Raw genomic sequence first — 19631 nt, 5'->3', positions numbered from 1 at the left:
TCTTTTTATGAACATCGCTCAAATAGTCATTTAGCCCTAGATGAACTTTAAAACCCTCAGCAAATATACTGTATGGTAGGGGCTGCAGATGAAATAGCGTATATTCAGTGCCCTTAATGAAATCAGTCTGGTGGGAGAAAAGGCACACAAATTGACTATAACATAATGCCGAAAGCCCTGTATGGGCCATAAGAATAAAGGTAGAAGAAAAGGCACTTAATTCTGCCTGAATCGATTAGGGAAGACCACATACAGGAAATGGCTCTTGAGTTAGCTTCTGAAGGATGACCAAGCTTTTATAAAGTAATTAACTCACAAAGCACAGAGATATGAACATGTGTATTTATGTTCTTTTGAGTGGCCAATTGTGAGCAGAATGTAGGAGTAGGAGGAAATGAAATGGGAAAGGTAGGCTGAGGCCAATTAACAAATACATGGTTTAAAGAGAGTTCTAGGGGTGCCTGGGTGGCTCAGACAGTTGAGCATCTGACTTGGTTCAGGTCATGATCTCACAGCTTGTGAGTTTGAGCCCCGCATTAGGCTCTGTGCTGACAGCTCAGAGCCTGGAGCCTGCTTCAGATTCTGTGTCTCCCTTTCTCTCTGCCCTTCCCCTGCTCATACGCTGTGTCTCTCTAAACATTAAAAAAGTTGAAAATAAATAAATCGAGTTCTACATTTTCCCTACAAGTGACAGAGGGAGGCCCTGATGGCATTCACTCGGGGAGAAATATGGCCAAATTAGTGGCTTAGAGACAAGATGAAGACACAAGAGAACCCAGCCAGGAGGCTGTCGAACAGCACAGAGGAGAGGCAGAGAGGACAGTCAGGCCAGCGGCTGTGGGAATGCTCAAGGGGATTCAGATTCACAACACAATTAACAGTTCGTGACCAAGTCAGCCTGGGGAGAAGAAGAGGATCAAAGAGATCATCAAGTTTCAAAGTGAGGAGCTCTGAGGACAGTGGTGACATTAGTAGAGATGGGGAACAAAAGGGACAGCAGATGGTAAAGGGAGGATGGTGAGGTTAATATTGGCATTATGGTTTTAAGGTGCATACTATCCGCTAGGGTGATGCAGCAGGCATGTGGAATAGAACGCAGGATTAGGAAAGAGGAGCCAAAGCCAGAAGCTTTTTGGCATATATGGGCCATACACCATGGTGGGGAAGGAGGCTGGTTAGCAGATGTGCACAGCCCCAAGAGAAAACACCAGAGAAGAAAATGGCAGAGACATCAACATGCACCATCAGACGGAAGAGCACAGCTCCCGTAGGAGGCTGAGGGATGGCCTTCAGCCATGTGGCCGCAGGAAACAATTTAAAATATATTATGAACATCTCAGGTACATGGTTTCAACTTGGATGAGGTTAAAAAAAAGAGAGAGAGAGATTGCAGAAGGAACGTGAAATGTCAATACTAAGAAGAGGACACTGCCTTTGCCATTATAAAGCCCTTAGTATTCTCCAGGAGGGATTATTTCGGTTGCCACACCCACCTAGAACAATGTGAGCAGTTTAGGGAGTAGAAATGTGGAAGCACTGGTTATTGTGAGTCTTTCAAGAAGCTTAATGACTAACAGAAGAATAAGGTGAAGCGGTGGTTTTAGGGGAAAAGAGTATTAAACGAAGATTCTTTAGGTTCTAGGACATTAAGAGAATACATAATGCCTCAAACAAGCGATTAAAATTCCCATTCCAAAGAGAGTCGAGCTACATCAAAAATTGTTGTTCTGTTCCAGATAACCTCACGTTTCCTTCAAAAACATCAGACATCAAAAATGCCAAGTATAACAAAGAATTAGTGAAGCCATTTGGAACAGATCAGGAGTTTTTACTAAATTCAAGTTTACTTCAGGGGGAGAAAAAGGCTCGGAAATCAGAGAAAGGCGTGAAGCTCGGTACAGTGTGTGTACTCAAACATGTCAAATAATAATGGAAAAGAGAAATTTACCTTCTGCCAGTCGCTGTTTCCATCCTTGTGCTGCATATGCAAAGAATTCATTATTCAGAGCTGAAGAACTGAGGCGTAAAATTCCATCACTTCCCATCTAGGAAATAAGCCGAAGAAAACAAGACGCCATCAAGAATAACTCAAAACAAAAGTACACAGGAAAGAAGAGGAAACTGAGGGTGGGGCATGAGAGAAATAGCGCGGAGTAGAAGGGAGGACAGGAACCTTGCAGAAGGTGAATCTCCTGGTAGGAAAAGTGCACTCTACATCGACTATTATATTGACAAAAATACATGAAGTTAAAGGAACTCTTTATAAGGCATTTCCATCACAGGTGGTGAGTATAACCACCGATCCCGATGTGTGGGATTTCATCAAAAACAGTTTTATACCTTTTATCATTTCAATATGCCTTAAATGATATCACATGAAAAATCAACACGTTTACACCTTTAGATTGTGTTTATAAATTTTCTAAAATCTGTGGAGGCTAAAGAAATCCAATCTGGTCACTTGGACTCTTTTGCCGGCTGAGGTTTAGACAACAAAAAGTCCTAAAACATTAAAACAAATACACCCACACTGTCAGATATACCCCGCCCCTCTCTTCTCTCCAACTGGGAAGCACACAAAAAAACCAGGTAAATAGTAAAGTGTACAACAGGAGCAACTTTATGCTACTAACCTTTTTCCTCAAACATACTCCTTCTCTTAAAATTCACATGTAGAAGGGATTCAGATAAGCATCATCAAACTGGATGCTTTTACCTTTCCAATTATTTACTGCACCTTCCGTGTGCATGTAGTCTGCTTGCTGACACAGAGAATGAAAGAATCGGCCACTGCCCTTGGCTGGCCGCCCAAGTGGTTGAGGAGTAAAGATGGAACAGTGTTAACCATTAGGTGGGTGGGAATTAAGAAGGGCAAACAATAAAAGCTGAGGGATGACATCTAGGTGGACAAGAATGGTTAGGAAGAATGTGATGCCAGAGGCAAAACCGGTGCAGAGTCTTGCAAGATAGGATCTGAACAGAATGGTTTCAGAAATAAAGCACGTAGTGTTACTGTCACCGTGACCAACAGCTAGCTCTACTGCAGAGGCAGGACATCGCAGACAACCGTAACGGGACCACGTAAGAAGGTGCGAGGTGCTTCAGCCTGCTGGTCAAAGGCCTGGCAAACTGTAGCTCCAATTCGATTTTCAAAGATTTCCTCTTATGGCCACAGACACACTTCACGTGTAGTAAGCCCCAATTGTCACTGCCACCTGAAAGCGTGCCCAGAGATTTCTCATCCCCATGTTTGTTTGTTCGTGGCCTTTTCCACACTCCATGTTCACCCCTGAAATACCACCCCTTTTTAAAAATTTCACTCAAATGACACCTTCATGAATGTGTCAGCTGAAGCATCGTTCAGGAGCAAAGCAGAACACTGAATCTCAAAGTAAATATTATATAACTACTCTAAATTGGATAACAGTAGATCGAATTCAGAAGAGAGACACTGTGAATAAACATGAGGGATGTTGAATGCTGCCATCACTACATCCACAGGGAACCGCAGAGCTGACATTCTGAGTTTCTTCATCTAAGAAGATACTGATAACCATGCTAAAATATTCAATACACTTCACAAATCTCAGGGAAGACTCCATTCATTCATTGAACTATTGTTTACTCACTCACAGCTCCTTCAGCCTTTGTCAACAGACGCTTATTAAGCCACTCACGTGAACCCATGTACCTGGCTCTTGTATACAGTGGCAGCAGAGAAAAAGCCCCCGCTCGTGTGTCGAATATGTTCTACATATAGCAGATACTTCGGGTCCCCGTGTTATCTCTTCCACCTGCCTGAATTCAGCGTGGCTGTAATACAGTTATATCACCAAGCCAGCATCCCACCTCAGTGTCCTCCCACAGCCCCAAGATCCGAATGGGTAAGTTACCCAGCCTCCCCATCTTCTGACTGGACAATTCTAGGACTCCGGCTTCTGGAATGCCGTATATATGCACTGAACCGATGGATACTGTTTGGTCGTGTGCTCTCAGCAGCTGGACTACATGGGCCTGGGAACCAGGCACAAGACTGTGCCAAACCCTGTAAAATTAAAAGTCCGTGCCCCCGGGGGAGAATCATTTCTACTATGTCAGGGTTTCTCAGCCTTAGGCACTACCATCACTTAGGTCTGGAGACTCCTTTATTGTGGTAGCTGCCCTGCATGTTATAGGCTGGTGAACAGCATCCCTGGCCTCTACCCACCAGATACCAGTAGCAATTGTGACAAGTTTAAGTGTCTTCCAACATTACCAAACGTCCCTCAGAGGCAAACTCATCCCCAGGTAAGAATCATCGCACTATTGGACACGGGCTCCACTTGAGCCAAAACTCTGCCTGGTTACTTTGTGTCTCTCAGGTATCAGCGGGCAAGGGGAGGACTTACTGGACAGGTGGGATAATCAGCCCTAACCATCACGAGGGAGGGGGACTGCTGCCATAGTGTGGGGGCAGAGAGAAGGATGTGGGGGGGGAATGCTGGAGATTCCCTGGGACATATGTTGGCGCTTCTGTGTCTGGTGGTAACAGTGAACGTGGATTATAGCAAGGACAGTCAGAATAGGAAAGGCAGCCAAGGGCTCAGACTCCTCGAGGATGGCAGTTGGGGCCACTGAGCCAACTAGCAGAATTACTGGCCGAGTGTAAGGAAATTCAGAAATGGGTGTCAGAGAAGGGAAATGATAAGCTTCAATTACAGCCTTAAGACCAGCTTGAGACCAGTGGAGCCTGCAGCCGGTCCGCTAACCCCCTGGTCAAAAGTCTTGGTCTGCCCCCACTCCCCGCCCCCACACCAAAGTATGAGCAGCCACTAATTAAAGTGACAGAGTGAACTTAACATGAACCACAACAAGGTCTGAGTGGTGCAGAGGTAGACCAGACGGGACATTTGTGATTCCACATCTAGCCTACAGGAATACAGAATATCTGGGGCAACAAAGTGCACTTGCCCGGCTCATGCCTACAAAACTCTAGGACTTTCTCGGATGCAGATACAACCTGGAAATGCAAATCCTGGTCCTTGGGGCAACTCCCAATCTATGAGAGACGAGGGTTTGTCATGGTGAAAGGTCCTGCTTTCCTGCAGTGCTGGGACAGTTTGGGGACTCGTTCTACACATTTCCCTAGAAAGTCCTCCATAGAACAGAGACCTGGTTATCTGGAGGGTTTTTCCTCTCCTTGTCTTCGCATCATCTAATCCCTGGCTTCTGCTTCCAAACTGACTCTACTTAAGTTCTTATTCCAGGCTCCACTTTTGGAGGGAAGAGCCAGGGGAGGATCCTAAGTAAGACTGAATCCGAGGGGTTTGGGCTTTATCCTCTATGTGGAAATGGTCCAGTGAATGTACCATATAAGGTAAACCTGAGCCTTGAGGCAGGGGTTGAATCAGCACGGTGCCTCAGGCTAGTGGCCTCCAGATCCAAGTTAGCCCCTTGACATACCCCTGTATATTAATTGCCTTTTTGGTGTGTGCCACAACGGGAGAAAGGTCTAAAGCACTGTTCTAGGTAACGAGAACTACCATTAAAAAGGTCTAAGCCTAGGAAAAGCCCCCAAAGATTTGTGCTTAAAATGATAATTCTGTTACCTTTAAAAAGGATGAAATGGAGAGGAATGTAGAGATGCAAAGGCTTCGCTAGAAGGTAATAGAATCCTTGCATAAAAGATAATAAAAGAAAGGCAAATGTGAGATATTCAGGACGGGGTGTAGGGCTTCAGGACTGAACAGGTAAAGGCAGCAGATGTCAAACGGGGTCAGTATGCTTCCTGGAAATGGGGTGGATGAAACGGCAGCTAAGCTTCAGAACAAGTCTTCAAGCAGCGCTAGGAAAGAGGTCTGGCAAAGCCCAAAGGATGAAGAGAAAGTCCATCAGAATGATACCTCTAAGAATCCTGAAATGTTCTGTGAATATTGACTCTGAATGTCTGTGCATGGTTTGGGAGCCTTGAGAAAAAACTTCACTTAGGAAGACTAAAAGGGAAGAGGTTTTCTTATTGTGCAGATTTTAATAGGACTAGTAGGTGGAAGGCAAGTCGCCTGAAGAGGTAAAGAAATTTACTTGCTATGAAGTGCATTTATAGAAGGTACAATGAATAGGTTCGAATTTTTCGATATTTGAAGACATGCATGGTGCCTCATCACCTTCTATAGTCCATGCAATGCCTAGGTTGCCTAGATGGAAGGTACTCAAATAAATGTTTATTGCTCCCCTTGCTTTGTGTAATGAAAGATTTAAAATTTAACTCTGGTAGCTGATATGCAGGATTTTAGTTGTGTGTATTTCCCAGGCCAAGGGCATGATTAGTTATTAATTGAAATTTCGGCATAATTTTAAGACACAAAGAAATACCAGATCCAGATTAGCTCTGACAAAGTCTCAAGATTTCAGCGCATGAGGATGTGAGGCAGTGTGAAATAAACACATTCAAAAATATGGAAGCCAGCCCTGAAGGAAAATGTTTTTCTTTTAAAACAGAAAAATAGTATTAACTGCCAGACTTCCAGCCTGTATGAGACAGTGCAATTAAACACTAGGGCTAAATTGGACCCAGGAAATACAAGCCAATAAAACTTTTAAAATACACTATTAATTTTATGGCCTTTAAGAAATACTGTCCAAAAGACATAACATTTTAATGAGCTGGAACAATAAACATTTCTGAAAGGTTTACTTATTTATTTATTGCTGAGCTATAAATTCTTGTTTTTCGGAATACCCACACTAGAAATGCTCATTCTAAAATCTCCCTCAACCCTCTCATAATGAAGTGTCTAACTAAGCTGTTGATAAATTATGCTTCCTTTTTAATTAGGAGGGGAAAAAAAACTTTGAACATTTTAGTTGTTACAGAGGAAAATAAATATTAGTAAAGGGAAATGCATTCATGCAGAGATCGTTTCACAAAGGTTTAAACTTCTTATTGGTGTGTGTATCATTTGCCTTTGATATTGATTTTAACAACACCCATTTTGTGGGGTGGATGTCAGTGGAATTCAGAGGGTTAAAATGCCAATGCTACTTGCACACTATCCAGTTTTTGAAGTTTGACAAATTTTAATTCTGTACATGGATACATCTATGTTTAATGATAATCCTTTAAATGTCTAATACATTCTTTATCACTTTTTTCTTATTTTAGGTTTCTTGTAAGTGATTCAGAATGCATGATATGTGGGCTGCAAAGTGGAACAGTGAGAGATGTGTCGGGAGAGTTAGAAAATAGCCAGACAATAATGGGACACCGAGATATACTAAGCAATGTGGATTTCATTCTACAGACAATGGGTGGCCATTCAAAGTGAAGCCATATCATGCTGAGTGCACCCAGGTAAGCAGGCTGCTGATTGAGATGGGGTGTTCAGGATGGGCCTCTCAAATGCTCACGATTGGTACGGGATATTCACAGAGGCACCTGGAAGCAGCAAGGAAGCAGTCATGCAGCCAGGTGGGGAAGAGTGCGCTAAGTGAACGGGCCCAGAGACCTGGAAACATGCTGGGGAGTAGAGGGACAGGAGCTGCGTGGACAGAAACACGCTGGGCATCAGACCCAGCGTACTGACTGGCGTTTCCCCAACGTGAGCTGGAAAGCCTTGGAGGGATTTTGGTCTGAGGAATGGGAAGTTCTGGCATTTCAAAAGGATAGTTCTACTGCTGTGTTTAAAAAAGACTTTAGAGTAGTGCCATCCAACAGCAATAAAAATGTCAGCCACATGCGTGATTTCAATTTTCTAGTAACCACACTGAAACAATAAAAAGAAACGTGAAATTAATTCTCATACCACCTTTTATTCAACCCAAACTATCCAAAATGTTACTGTTTCAATTTATAATCAGTATGAATTCTGAGATTTTTCATTGTTTTTGTGTAATAATTATTCAATATCAAGTGTATATTTTAAAACACCTCAGTCCAGGGGCGCCTGGGTGGCTCAGTCGGTTAAGCGGCCGACTTCGGCTCAGGTCATGATCTCGCGGTCCGGGAGTTTGAGCCCCGCGTCAGGCTCTGTGCTGACAGCTCAGAGCCTGGAGCCTGTTTCAGATTCTGTGTCTCCCTCTCTCTGACCCTCCCCCGTTCATGCTCTGTCTCTCTCTGTCTCAAAAATACATAAACTTTAAAAAAAATTAAAAAAAATAATAAAATAAAACACCTCAGTCCAGATTGGCCATATTTCTGTTGCTCATCAGCCACTGGTGGCTGCTGGCAGCTACTGTATGGGACAACACAGTTTTAGACGATAGAGGCTTCTCAAGACACACCTATGTAGTTACCGTGATAATCCAGAAAAAGACGACAGTAGCTTGCACTAGGGCGGCAACAGGAGAAATGATGAGAAATGCTTGAGTATGATTCTATCCTGACTCAGGATCAACTCAGTTTCAACTCAGGTTGAACCCACAGAAGTTGATGATGGATTGGATGTGTGGTAAGAGGGAAAGAGAACAGGCAAGGATGCCAACAAAGACTTTTTCTTTGACTTTGTCAATTACGATTATGAAATTTTCTATTTACTGAAAGGAAGAAGACAGGGGAGCCTGGGTTGCTCAGTCGGTTGAGCTTCCGACTTCGGCTCAGGTCACGACCTCACGGTCTGTGAGTTCAAGCCCCGCGTTGGGCTCCGTGCTGACACCTCAGAGCATGGAGCCTGCTCCGGATTCTGTGTGTCCCTCCCTCACTCACATTCTGTCTCTTTCTCAAAAATAAACATTAAAAAAAGAGAGAGAGAGAGAAGAAAATGGGAGGAGGTTTGGTTTTAAACCAATTAAGGCTGAGATGCTGATTACGATTGCAAGCAGATACCTCAGATCTATCATTCTGCATACAGTGTAGGGGATGCCCTGAACATAGGCAAGTTTAGGGACAGGGACTCCTCTGTCAAGAATTATCAAGAGAACGCCAAGGTATAAATGATGAACTCTTAAGACTGTCAGGGAATGGGGGTGCCTGGGTGGCTCAGTCGGTTGAGCTTCCGACTTCAGCTCAGGTCATGACCTCACGGTCTGTGAGTTCAAGCCCCGCGTCGGGCTCTGTGCTGACAGCTCAGAGCCTGGAGCCTGCTTCAGATTCTGTGTCTCCCTCTCTCTCTGACCCTCCCCCATCCATGTTCTGTATCTCTCGGTCTCAAAAATAAAATAAAACATTAAAAAAAAATTGAAAAAAAAAAAAAGACTGTCAGGGAATGGAAGTAAAGAGAAGGGACCTGTTCAAGACAAAGGTATAGGGACCAGACTAATGGAGCTGAGTGCATATGCAGTGGGTGGTAAATGAGACAAAGGTGTAAATGAGGAGTTCCAGGCATAAGGCCTGGATAATCTCGTGGATGGTGGTAGCAGAAATCAGGACAGGAAAAGGCACATGGAAGAGCAGTATTCTGGACAAAGAAATGACGGTTTTTGCTCTGGATATGCTGATATAAGGATATCCTGAAGGCATCCGAGTAAAGGTATCTAATCAATAACGAAGACTTAGAGAAAGAAGCTCAATGGCAAGGGATGAATCAAACAAAGAAAACTAAGAATTCTTAGCAAAGAACGTGTATTTGAAAACATGGATATGGATGAGACCATGCAAGAAGAATTTACCAAAAGAAAGGAAAAAAAAAAGAAAAAAAAGATGACTTTAAAGCAGAGACCTAGGAACACTAATCTAGAAGGAATGGGCAGAAAACAGATCTTGCTACGAAAGCTGAGCAAAAGCTGTCGGGGGAGGAAGAAAATCAGAACAAGGGGCAGAGAGGCAAGGGAAGAAAGTGATCCGTACTGTGCGTGTGCTAGTATTTACCAAGCCGTGTAGAATTATTTAGGTCAACAGTATGTGCAGCAGACTATAGAAGTTGCTGTGTCCAATAAAAAATTCCACAGAGTCTTTAGAGCAAAGACAAGCCAGGTAGAGGGAGACCAAACAGAAGACAAATGCAACAGCCAAAGAGTGATGAGCAGATGAAGTATATAAGTTGTCATCACTGATCCTCTTATACCTGATCAAGCACCCAGGGCTCTTGTACTATGTATCCAGTAAGAATTAAAGTCAGTGTATTCATGGTCTCTAAAGGGTAATTTTTCATTTTTTACCTTATCATCTAATAGGATTCAGGTGGCTCAGGAGACTCCAAATGCTCAAGGTTTATCCATAAGGGAAGATGTAATTCTTATGCATGAAGTTAGACATAAAAATGAAAGAAGGTTGCCGAGAGAGAGTGTCAGTAAGGGGAAGAGGACCAACGACAGACTAAGGACAATTTGGCCAGTAACTTTGGAATGCTATTTCCAAAACTGCATTAAGATAATATTCCCCCAACTGTATTTTGCAAAATAGGAATTTTAATAGGTAATTTTAATTCTAATGGGTAATCCATCTAAAAGGAAATGGATTCTGCCACCCAACAAATATGGCTTGTATTTACTAAATGTGATTAAATAGTTTTCTTTACCAAAAGTATTTTCTAATATACTATAATTTATTTTAAACACCCAAGAATATATCTATCATGCAGTCTTTCCCTAGTTTTTTAACCCTGTAATCCTCTGACAGAACAATGATCAATATCTCATGGAACAAGTATTCTCCAGAACATAATTTGGGAAATGATGCATTAAGAGTTGTAAGTCAGTCAGGAGCAATCAAATGAAATAAACCTAAGCACAATGGATTTACACAGAATAGATACTAAATCCCTGTTGAATAAACGAACAAAAATTTCTCTCAGATCTGGACACAGGATAATTTTTGTTACATTGCAGAAATCAAATGTCCAAAGTAAATAAATAAAATAGTGAAGATAAAACTGGAGAATACTATGCTAAGTGAAATAAGTCAGGCAAAGACAAATACCTGATTTCACTTACATGTGGAGTGGAATTAAAAACAAAAAAAAGAATAACAACAACAACAAAAAAACCCACGCTCTTAAATCCAAACTGGTGGCTGCCAGAAGAGAGGTGGGTGGGGGATGGGTGAAATAGGTAAAGGGGAGTAAGAGGTACAAACTTGCAGTTATAAAAGAAATAAATCACACGATGAAATGCAAAGCATAGGGAACATAGTTAATATTGTAACAATGCTGCATGGTAACAGAGGGTGACTATACACATTGTGGTGACACTGAGTAATGTATAGAATTGTTGAATCACTATGTTGTAGACTTGAAACAAATATAGCACTGTATGTCAACTGTACTTCAATCATAAAACAGAGGAGCAGCTAAGCGATGTTTTTTATAGTGAACACTTACAAAGAATGTAATGGATGATGTAATAAGCTTTAGTCTATAGGCCTAAACAGCTTCAAGTTCAAAGCCCACTTCAGGAAAACAACCATTTGGCATTTCGTTATAAAAAACACATCAGAATTTAAGTAAATACAACAACTTTTCTTTTAAAAAATAGAGATTGTGATTTTAAAGTTGTAACCAAGACAATTTGGAATTACATGGAGGTTAAAGAAGAAAGAATATCATAGCAGGTCCATCCTCTTTCCACCTAATTCAATTTCCACATAGAATTAAGCTTAAACAAAAAGGAAATCTAGAGAGAATAGATTACCTCAAAAAAAATCAACATTTTTTTTTAATTTTTTTTTTCAATGTTTATTTATTTTTGGGACAGAGAGAGACAGAGCATGAACGGGGGAGGGGCAGAGAGAGAGGGAGACACAGAATCGGAAACAGGCTCCAGGCTCTGAGCCATCAGCCCAGAGCCTGACGCGGGGCTCAAACTCACGGACCGCGAGATCGTGACCTGGCTGAAGTTGGACGCTCAACCGACTGCGCCACCCAGGCGCCCCCAAAAAAATCAACATTTAAACAGAAAAGTAGGAGGCTTTTGTGTCATCACTGTTATGACAGGGCTTTAAAGGTGATTTTATCATAAAAGCCCCTCTTCTAAACTAAACTGATGCCTTTTCTATTACTTGCTACTCAGGGGATCACTGCTGAGCACTAGGGCAAAAAGGACAAGGGAAGAAGTTCAGCATGGAAGGGCTTGGGGAATGGAAGCTCCCCCCTACTCTGAACGAGGCCAGGAGTAAGGCTTAACTAGAATGAAGTTCTTCAAGCAGAGGAATACAAAGGGAGTACATAGCACCAGTTAATTATTCAATGAGATTTTTGTGTACATAAATTGCAAAGGGCTTTGAAACTAAAGAAGATTATAGGATGGCGTAATGGTAACTAATCCTGTGGGAACTGCTTACTGCCTTCTCATTAACAAATGCACAGAAACATATATGCATATGAATCTGTGTATCTGTATCTCTACGGGTATATATGTGTATCCACGCATATACATATATGCATATAAGTGTGTGTTTGTTGGGTATATACCATACACACCCAACAAACACAAAATTTTCTCCTTCCTCTGGAAACACAATTTGTAAGCATTCCAACCACTTGGCTAAGACAATGGTCTTCTTTTAAATTCTAAGAGAAAGGTTGTCTCTCCCAGCAGATGACCTCCCAAGCCTCTAAGTCCGCGGAGGAAATGTTCAATCAGAGGTTGTAAGGCCATCCCCTAAAGTACGACATGTTTGCAAGCAGTTTTGCGAGACCCAAGCAATGGGAAAAAAGAATTCCTTAGCGATAAGAGAAAAATAAAAATTTTCTCATAATTACTGCATATACAACCAGGAAAACCACATTTTTTGAGGGGAAATACATGAAAAAAGAAAGAATCTTTATATTGATTCTTAAAAGTTTTCCATCATTGAGTTTTATTTACTATACTTACATGGGAAATGTCTTAATCTTCCATACAATATTATTAACAACAATAATCATTTTCTAATGACTTTATTCTACGTTTTTACATACTGCCACCTTTTCTAAGAATCATCCCATTTTCAGATTTTAAAGGGAGGAACCTCTTTTCAAAATGCTATACTGTCTTTAATGTTTTAGCAGTTTGCTCAGAAGAAATAGAGCCTGCGATGAAACAGGTGAGAATAAATGAAATAAAGATGTCTGATGGCAAAAATAAAGTCACTGACAGATTAAGCTTTGTTCAACTTCTCAAAACTAGAGAAGTATGTTTTCATGTTTATATGGTTCATCTCTTTTATTTAACTTTGTGGATAATTGGGACAATTTGACAGGGCTTGATGAGAAATTATTTCTTCATACAAATGCAGATAAATAAAATTGGAACAAGTTTTAGCATACGTGAGAATGTGTACATGTCTTAAAGGAGGATATCTCTTCTAACTGTATTTTCATCAACGTTCCTTCTGTGGGCAGGAAATAAAGAAAACTTCCAAGGTATCCAACCATGAAACAGAATACTAATGCTTTATTTAGTGAAAATCAAGCTCATGTTCTTGTATAGATAAAATAAGCTTATGTCATAATGTAGTGGGAAGCAATGACTCACTGTTTCTACTTGTAATACACTGAACAGCTGTGTTTAAGTGACTATCTATTAGTCACTCATTTCTTTAACAAACATTTCATAAGCATCTACTACGTGCCAGGAACCATGAAGTGGACAGCTTCTGCTGCCACAAAAGCCTAGCTCCTAGAGTGAGACAAGAAAGGATAAAGTCCCTTTCAATAGTATAGGACCCAGAGAAGAAAAAAACGCTATGAGAACCCCTAGGCCTGGGTATCTGGGATGTTTTTAATTCCCCCTTTGTAATCTGTTAATATTCATGCCCGAAGGTACCTCTTTCCTCCTCTCTATAGTTTAACAATGGCTCTCAATCCACTTTTGGTCAATAATAATAACTAAAATCAGTAATTATAATAACTGTCACTAATTTCATACCTACAACAAATCCTGAGGGTAGGTAAGTGGTGAAGCAGGACTTAACCCCCCAAACGATACCTCTTTATATCATATGGCTTCCTTTAATTAACATGCAGGCATTCATTCTTCCACTCAAAATCTTCATATGCTAGGTGCTACAAATACACCAATAAAAAATATATGGTCCCGGGGCGCCTGGGTGGCTCAGTCGATTGGGCGTCCGACTTCGGCTCAGGTCATGATCTCACGGTATGTGAGTTCGAGCCCCGCGTTGGGCTCTGTGCTGACAGCTCAGAGCCTGGAGCCTGTTTCAGATTCTGTGTCTCCCTCTCTCTCTCTCTGACCTTCCCCCATTCATGCTCTGTCTCTCTCTATCTCAAAAATGAATAAACGTAAAAAAAAAAAATTAAAAAAAAAAAATATGGTCCCTGTCCTATAAAGTTATAACAACAAACTGTGTTAAGATTCCTGAAGGAAAAATAATAAATACTCTAAAAGAATGTTCTAGGTGCAATTGTATGCAGGTAGGGTTCTCTGAAGTATTGCTATCTAAGCAGAGATGTTTAAATGGAGGATGGAGAGGCATGAGCTCTGAGGTGAGAAACGTAGAAGTCCAACAAAATATTAGCAAACTGAATTTAAAAATACACTAAAAGGATCATAAACCGCAATCAAGTGGGCTTTATTCCTGGGATGCAATGATGGTTCAATATCTGCAAAGCAATCAATGTGAGAGACCACATTAACAAAGAATGAAAACTATAGGATCATTTTATTTTTTTTTAAGTTTATTCATTCATTTTGAGAGACACAGAGATAGTGCAAATGGGAAAAGGGCAGAGAAAGAGGGAGAGAGAGAAAATCCCAAGCAGTTCCTCGCTGTCAGTGCAGTGCCCAAAGTGGGGCTCGAACTCACGAAACTATGAGATCATGACCTGAGCTGAAACCAAGAGTCAGGTGCTTAACCAACTGAGCCATCCAGGTGCCCCTGATCATTTTAATAAACACATAAAAGTCATATGACAAAATTCAACATCCATTTATGATGAAAACTCTCAACAAAGTGGGTGTAAAGGGAAAGTACTTCAACCTAATAAATACCATATATGACAAACCCACAGTTAACATACTCAATGGTGAAAAGGTAAAAGCCTTTCCTCTAAGATCAAGACAAGAATGCCCACACTCATCATTTTTATTTAACACAGTACTGGAAATCCTAGTCACAACAATTAGGCAAAATTAAAAAAAAAAAAAAAAGGTAAGAAAAGTCATCCACATTGGAAAGAAAGAAAAACTGTCACTATTTGTAGATGACATGATTCCACAGATAGAAAACCAAAAACTCCACCAAAAAAGACGAGAAGAGGTACTAAATGAATTAAATAAAGTAGCAGGATACAAAATCTATATACAGAAATCTGTGACATTTTAATACACTAATAATGAATTATCAGAAAGAAAAATTAAGGAAACAATCTCATTTACACCTGAATCGAAAAGAATAAAATACCTGGGAATAAATTTAACCCAGGAGGTAAAAGACCTGTACACTGTAAACTGTAACACTGATAAAGGAAACTGAAGGAGACACAAATAAATGGAGAGGTATTCCATGCTCATAGATTAGAAGAATTAATACTATTTAAATGTCCGTACTACCCAAAGCAATATAGATTTAATGTAGTCCCTACCAACATTGCAGTGGCATTTTTAATAGGACTGGGACAAATAATTTTAACATTTGTATGAAACCAAAAAAGATCCCAAATAACCAAAGCAATCTTGAGAAAGAAGAATTAAGCAGGATGTACTCATGCTCCCAGGTTTCAAAACACACTACAGAGCTACAGTAATCAAAACAGTATGGTATCAGTATAAACAGACATACAGATCAATGGAATACAATTGAGAGCCCAAAATTAAACCAACACATATATGGACAATTAATTTACAATAAAGGAACCAAGAACATACAACAGCAAAAGGACAATCTATTCAATAAATGGTGTTGGGGAAACTAGACAGCCATGTGTAAAAGAATGAAACTAGACCACTATATTATACCATACACAAAAAATTAACTTAAAATGAATTAAAGGTATGAATGTAAGACCCCAAACCATAAAATTCCTAGAAAAAAACATAGGAGGTAAGCTGCTTGACACCAGCCTTATCGATAGTTTTGTGGATCTGACTCCAATGGCAAGGAAAAGAAAAGTAAAAAAACAAAACAAAATATGACAAAAACAAATAAAACCCTTACAAACAATGGTTTGTGTTTACATCAAACAAAAGTTTCCGCATGGTGAAAAAAAAACATCATCACAACAAAAAGGCAACCTACTAAATGGGAGATTTTGCAAGTGATATCTCTCACAGGGCTTTAATATCCAAAATATATGACGAATTCATACAAGTCAACAATAACAAAATAACAACAACCTGATGAAAAAATTGGCAGAGGACCTGAATAGACATTTTTCTAAGAAAGACATACAAACGGCCAACAGGCACATGAATAGGTACTCAACATCACTCATCATAAGGGAAATACAAATCAAAACCACGATGAGATATCATCTCACACCTGTTACAATGGCTATTATTAAAAAGAGAAGAAATAACAAATGTCCACAAGGATGTAGAGAAAAGAAAACCCGCATGCACTGTTTTGGTGGGAATGTAAGTTGTTACAGCCACTAGGGAAAACAATATGAAGGTTCCTCAAAAACTTAAGAATAGAACTACACTATGATCCAGATGTTCCACTTCTGAATGTGTATCAGAGGAATACAAAAACACTGTTTGAAAAGAGATATAGACCCCTATTGTTTACTGAAGCATTGTTTACAATAGCCAAGACATGGAAACAACAGAAGTGTTCATCAATGCATGATAAAGATATGGTGTGTGTGTGTGTGTGTGTGTGTGTGTGTGTGTGTACACAGACATTAAAATATTACTCAGCCATTAAAAAAAGGTTAAATCTTGTCATTTGCAACAATACAGATGGACCTTAAAGGTATTATGCAAAGAGAAAGAAGTCAGATGGTAAAAGAAATACCAAATGATTTCACTCATGTGCAATCTAACAAAACAAAACAAATGAACAAACAAAACAAAAACAAACTCATAGACACAGAACAAATTGGTAGTTACCATAGGCAAATGAGGTGGAGGTGGGTGAAATGCATGAAGGGGGTCAACTGTGTGATGATGGATGGTAACTGGACTTTGTGACCATCACTTTGTAGTACACATGAAAATATCAAGTTATAATGCTGTATGCCTGAAACTTATATAAAGTACCAATTTTATGTCAAGAGAGAGAGAGAGTGAGAGAGAGAAGCCACCAAACTCTGAAAAGGGAGGTAAAGAACCATGTTATAAAGGAAAATGGAGTGAATGGTGGTAGCTGAAGGAGTATGTGACACCAAGATTTGTTGCTATTGTTTTTGCCTGTTTACCCCCCCCCCCTTTTTTTTGATGGATAGTCTTAGCTGACGAGGTCCACCTCTCTACAGTTTAGTTTCATCACATGTAAACTAAGAATTACCAACTCTTTACTTCAAAGAGCTTTTGTGATTATTAGCTCAATAAATATATGCATAATGCTTTGAACAGTCCTGGTTTAGGGAAAGAGGTCAAGAAGTGGAGCTGTAATACTAATCATTATTATTTAGTAGAAGGTATGGCAGACACACCCTAGGGTACCCTAGTGAGTCACACCTTTGTATAATCCCCTTCCCTTGAGTATGGTAAGAACCTGCAATTTGCTTCTCGCCAATTGAAAACAGAAAAGATGATGGGCTGTCACCCTCTTGATTATGTTACATACAACTCCATCTTAACCAACAGAGGCAGAAACACTCTCCTGCTGGCCTCGAAGAAGCAAACAACCATGTTGTGAATTGCCTATGGAGAGAGGTGACCTCAAGAGCTGGGGGCTTCAACCCTACAGCTGTAAGGAAGTGAATTCTGCCAGCAACCTAAATGAGCGGGGAAGAGGATTTCAAGCTGCAAATGGGAATGCAGCTAGCCAAGACCCTGGTTTCAGGCTGAACAGGGAAATCAGCTAAGCTGTGCACAGACTCCTGACCCATGGAAACTGTTGGGTAATAAATATGCGCTATTTCAAGCTGCTGAATTTGTGGTATTCTGTTACACAGCACAGAGAACTAATACAGGGGAGGTGAAGAAAATTTTTTTTGATTGCTTCTTCTTTATCAGTTGAGAGAAAATTATCTATTGGTGTGTGTGTGTGTGTGTGCGTGTGTGTGTGTCTATGTGTCTGTGTCTTGGGGATAGGAGGAGAGAACACAGGAATAAAAGGATTATCAAAGATAATGGAATATAAGAGCAGACTGATCTCCATGAGGGCAGTGATTTGCATACCATGACGGAGTACGTGCCCAGTAAATATTATTGAATGAACTACTTTGTTGCAGTTTAATTCTATTTATTACTTGATGCATCTATGTGAAACCCTATCAAGTCTTTGGATGAGGCAGTGCCCATAAGACACTTTTGTTAGGATGTATAGACAAGTGATTTTGTAAGGAACATACAGGTAGCAGAAGATACTTTGTTACTCTTTAATATAAAGTAACAAGGAAGAAAAAAGGCGGACAAAGGATTTCAGTTTTTGCCTAGGGATCATCAACACTACCATTATGTTAATGTAACATAACATTCCAAAGTGTGAACAATTTATCTCTTCAAATTAAATCAATCTGTTGTATGCAAACCAGAAAATGGAAGCCAAGTAGGCTTTAAACTGTGTGTATAACCTGGCTCCTCTCATATTGCCCTAGAAATTAAAAAAAAAAATCTGATATATGGAGACCTTTTTGCTGGTATTCTCCTTAGGTAAGTAACCCAGCATGCCACAGTGGAAAGAGGGCAGGCTGGGTTTAAAGTTAGAAAATTGAGCTGCTGATCCCAGCTCTGCTTTTTTATAGCCACCTGAAGATGCTCCAGTTTTGTAATAGCTTTGAGTCTCTGTTTGTCTCATTATTCAAATGGGAAAATCAAACACACTTGCAAAGCTGTTATATGAATTCCAAGTAATAATTTTAAAGAACCCAATATACTACCTAGTGAGTAGTGAAAGTGTAAGACACTACATATGAAACATGAGAATTTAAAAGATTTTGTAATTTATAATAATGCCAACCATTGTTTATACGGTGCTTAGTTTGTGATCTTTCAAATCGTGGAATTCTCAAGTATGTCCTCTTAAGTTTACATCACCTGAACACAGATACCGTGATATCTAAGAAACAACATTTGGAGGGGACTATCTACTCTGAAACTAGGCATCACAGCTGGCGAGGCATAGGCTTTGCTGCCTTACTGCTAGTTGGTCACATGACTTCTACTACCTCCCTGAAAACTCAGCAAGTTAGCCAGGAGCAAAATCAGTTCTACTACCCACGCCATAGCTGATCGGCCATGAGACCAGTACATGGCCAGACAAAGTTGTCACAGAGGAACACAGTATGACTTCAGATAATCACCTTCTCCTTGTTTAAGGGAAAGAGATAAGGTCGGAAATACCAGAAGATATCCTTAAGAAGAATAAAGATACCGCAAAATGATAGAGCAAAAGAGATGAGAGGTTTAACTCCCTCTTCCTCCCCTGCAATTAAAGTTCCCCTTGCCCCCCCATGGATCTCTATTTCTTGCAACCTGAGAAAGGCCAAACTAACATAACTAGAAAGTATTACACTGAGTAATCTATTAAACATTTTCCACTTTGAAGAGAGTGTGCAGTTCATTGGAGAAGGAAATTCCATTTGCAAAAACAGCCAAAGACCATGAAAAAAGTTGGACTGCAATGCAAATTAATAATGAGCCAGCAGCTCAACCTAAAGCACACTGTAAGA

The 19631-nt window shown here is 40.2% G+C and overlaps 1 protein-coding gene across 2 annotated transcripts in view; it reads right to left on the bottom strand.

Moving 5' to 3' along the window:
• The window catches only part of ASXL3 (ASXL transcriptional regulator 3), a 180430-nt gene that overhangs the window by 18650 nt on the left and 142149 nt on the right, over positions 1 to 19631 (bottom strand). For both annotated transcript variants that reach the window (XM_043558560.1, XM_043558561.1), the window contains one exon: positions 1949 to 2045. In XM_043558560.1, coding sequence (XP_043414495.1) covers positions 1949 to 2045 — 97 coding nt within the window. The remainder of the gene's footprint in view (positions 1 to 1948; positions 2046 to 19631) is intronic.

The sequence above is a fragment of the Prionailurus bengalensis genome, chromosome D3 (genome assembly GCF_016509475.1).
Source record: "Prionailurus bengalensis isolate Pbe53 chromosome D3, Fcat_Pben_1.1_paternal_pri, whole genome shotgun sequence".
Taxonomy (NCBI): Eukaryota; Metazoa; Chordata; class Mammalia; order Carnivora; family Felidae; genus Prionailurus; species Prionailurus bengalensis.
This window is presented reverse-complemented; position numbering and strand designations above follow the sequence as displayed.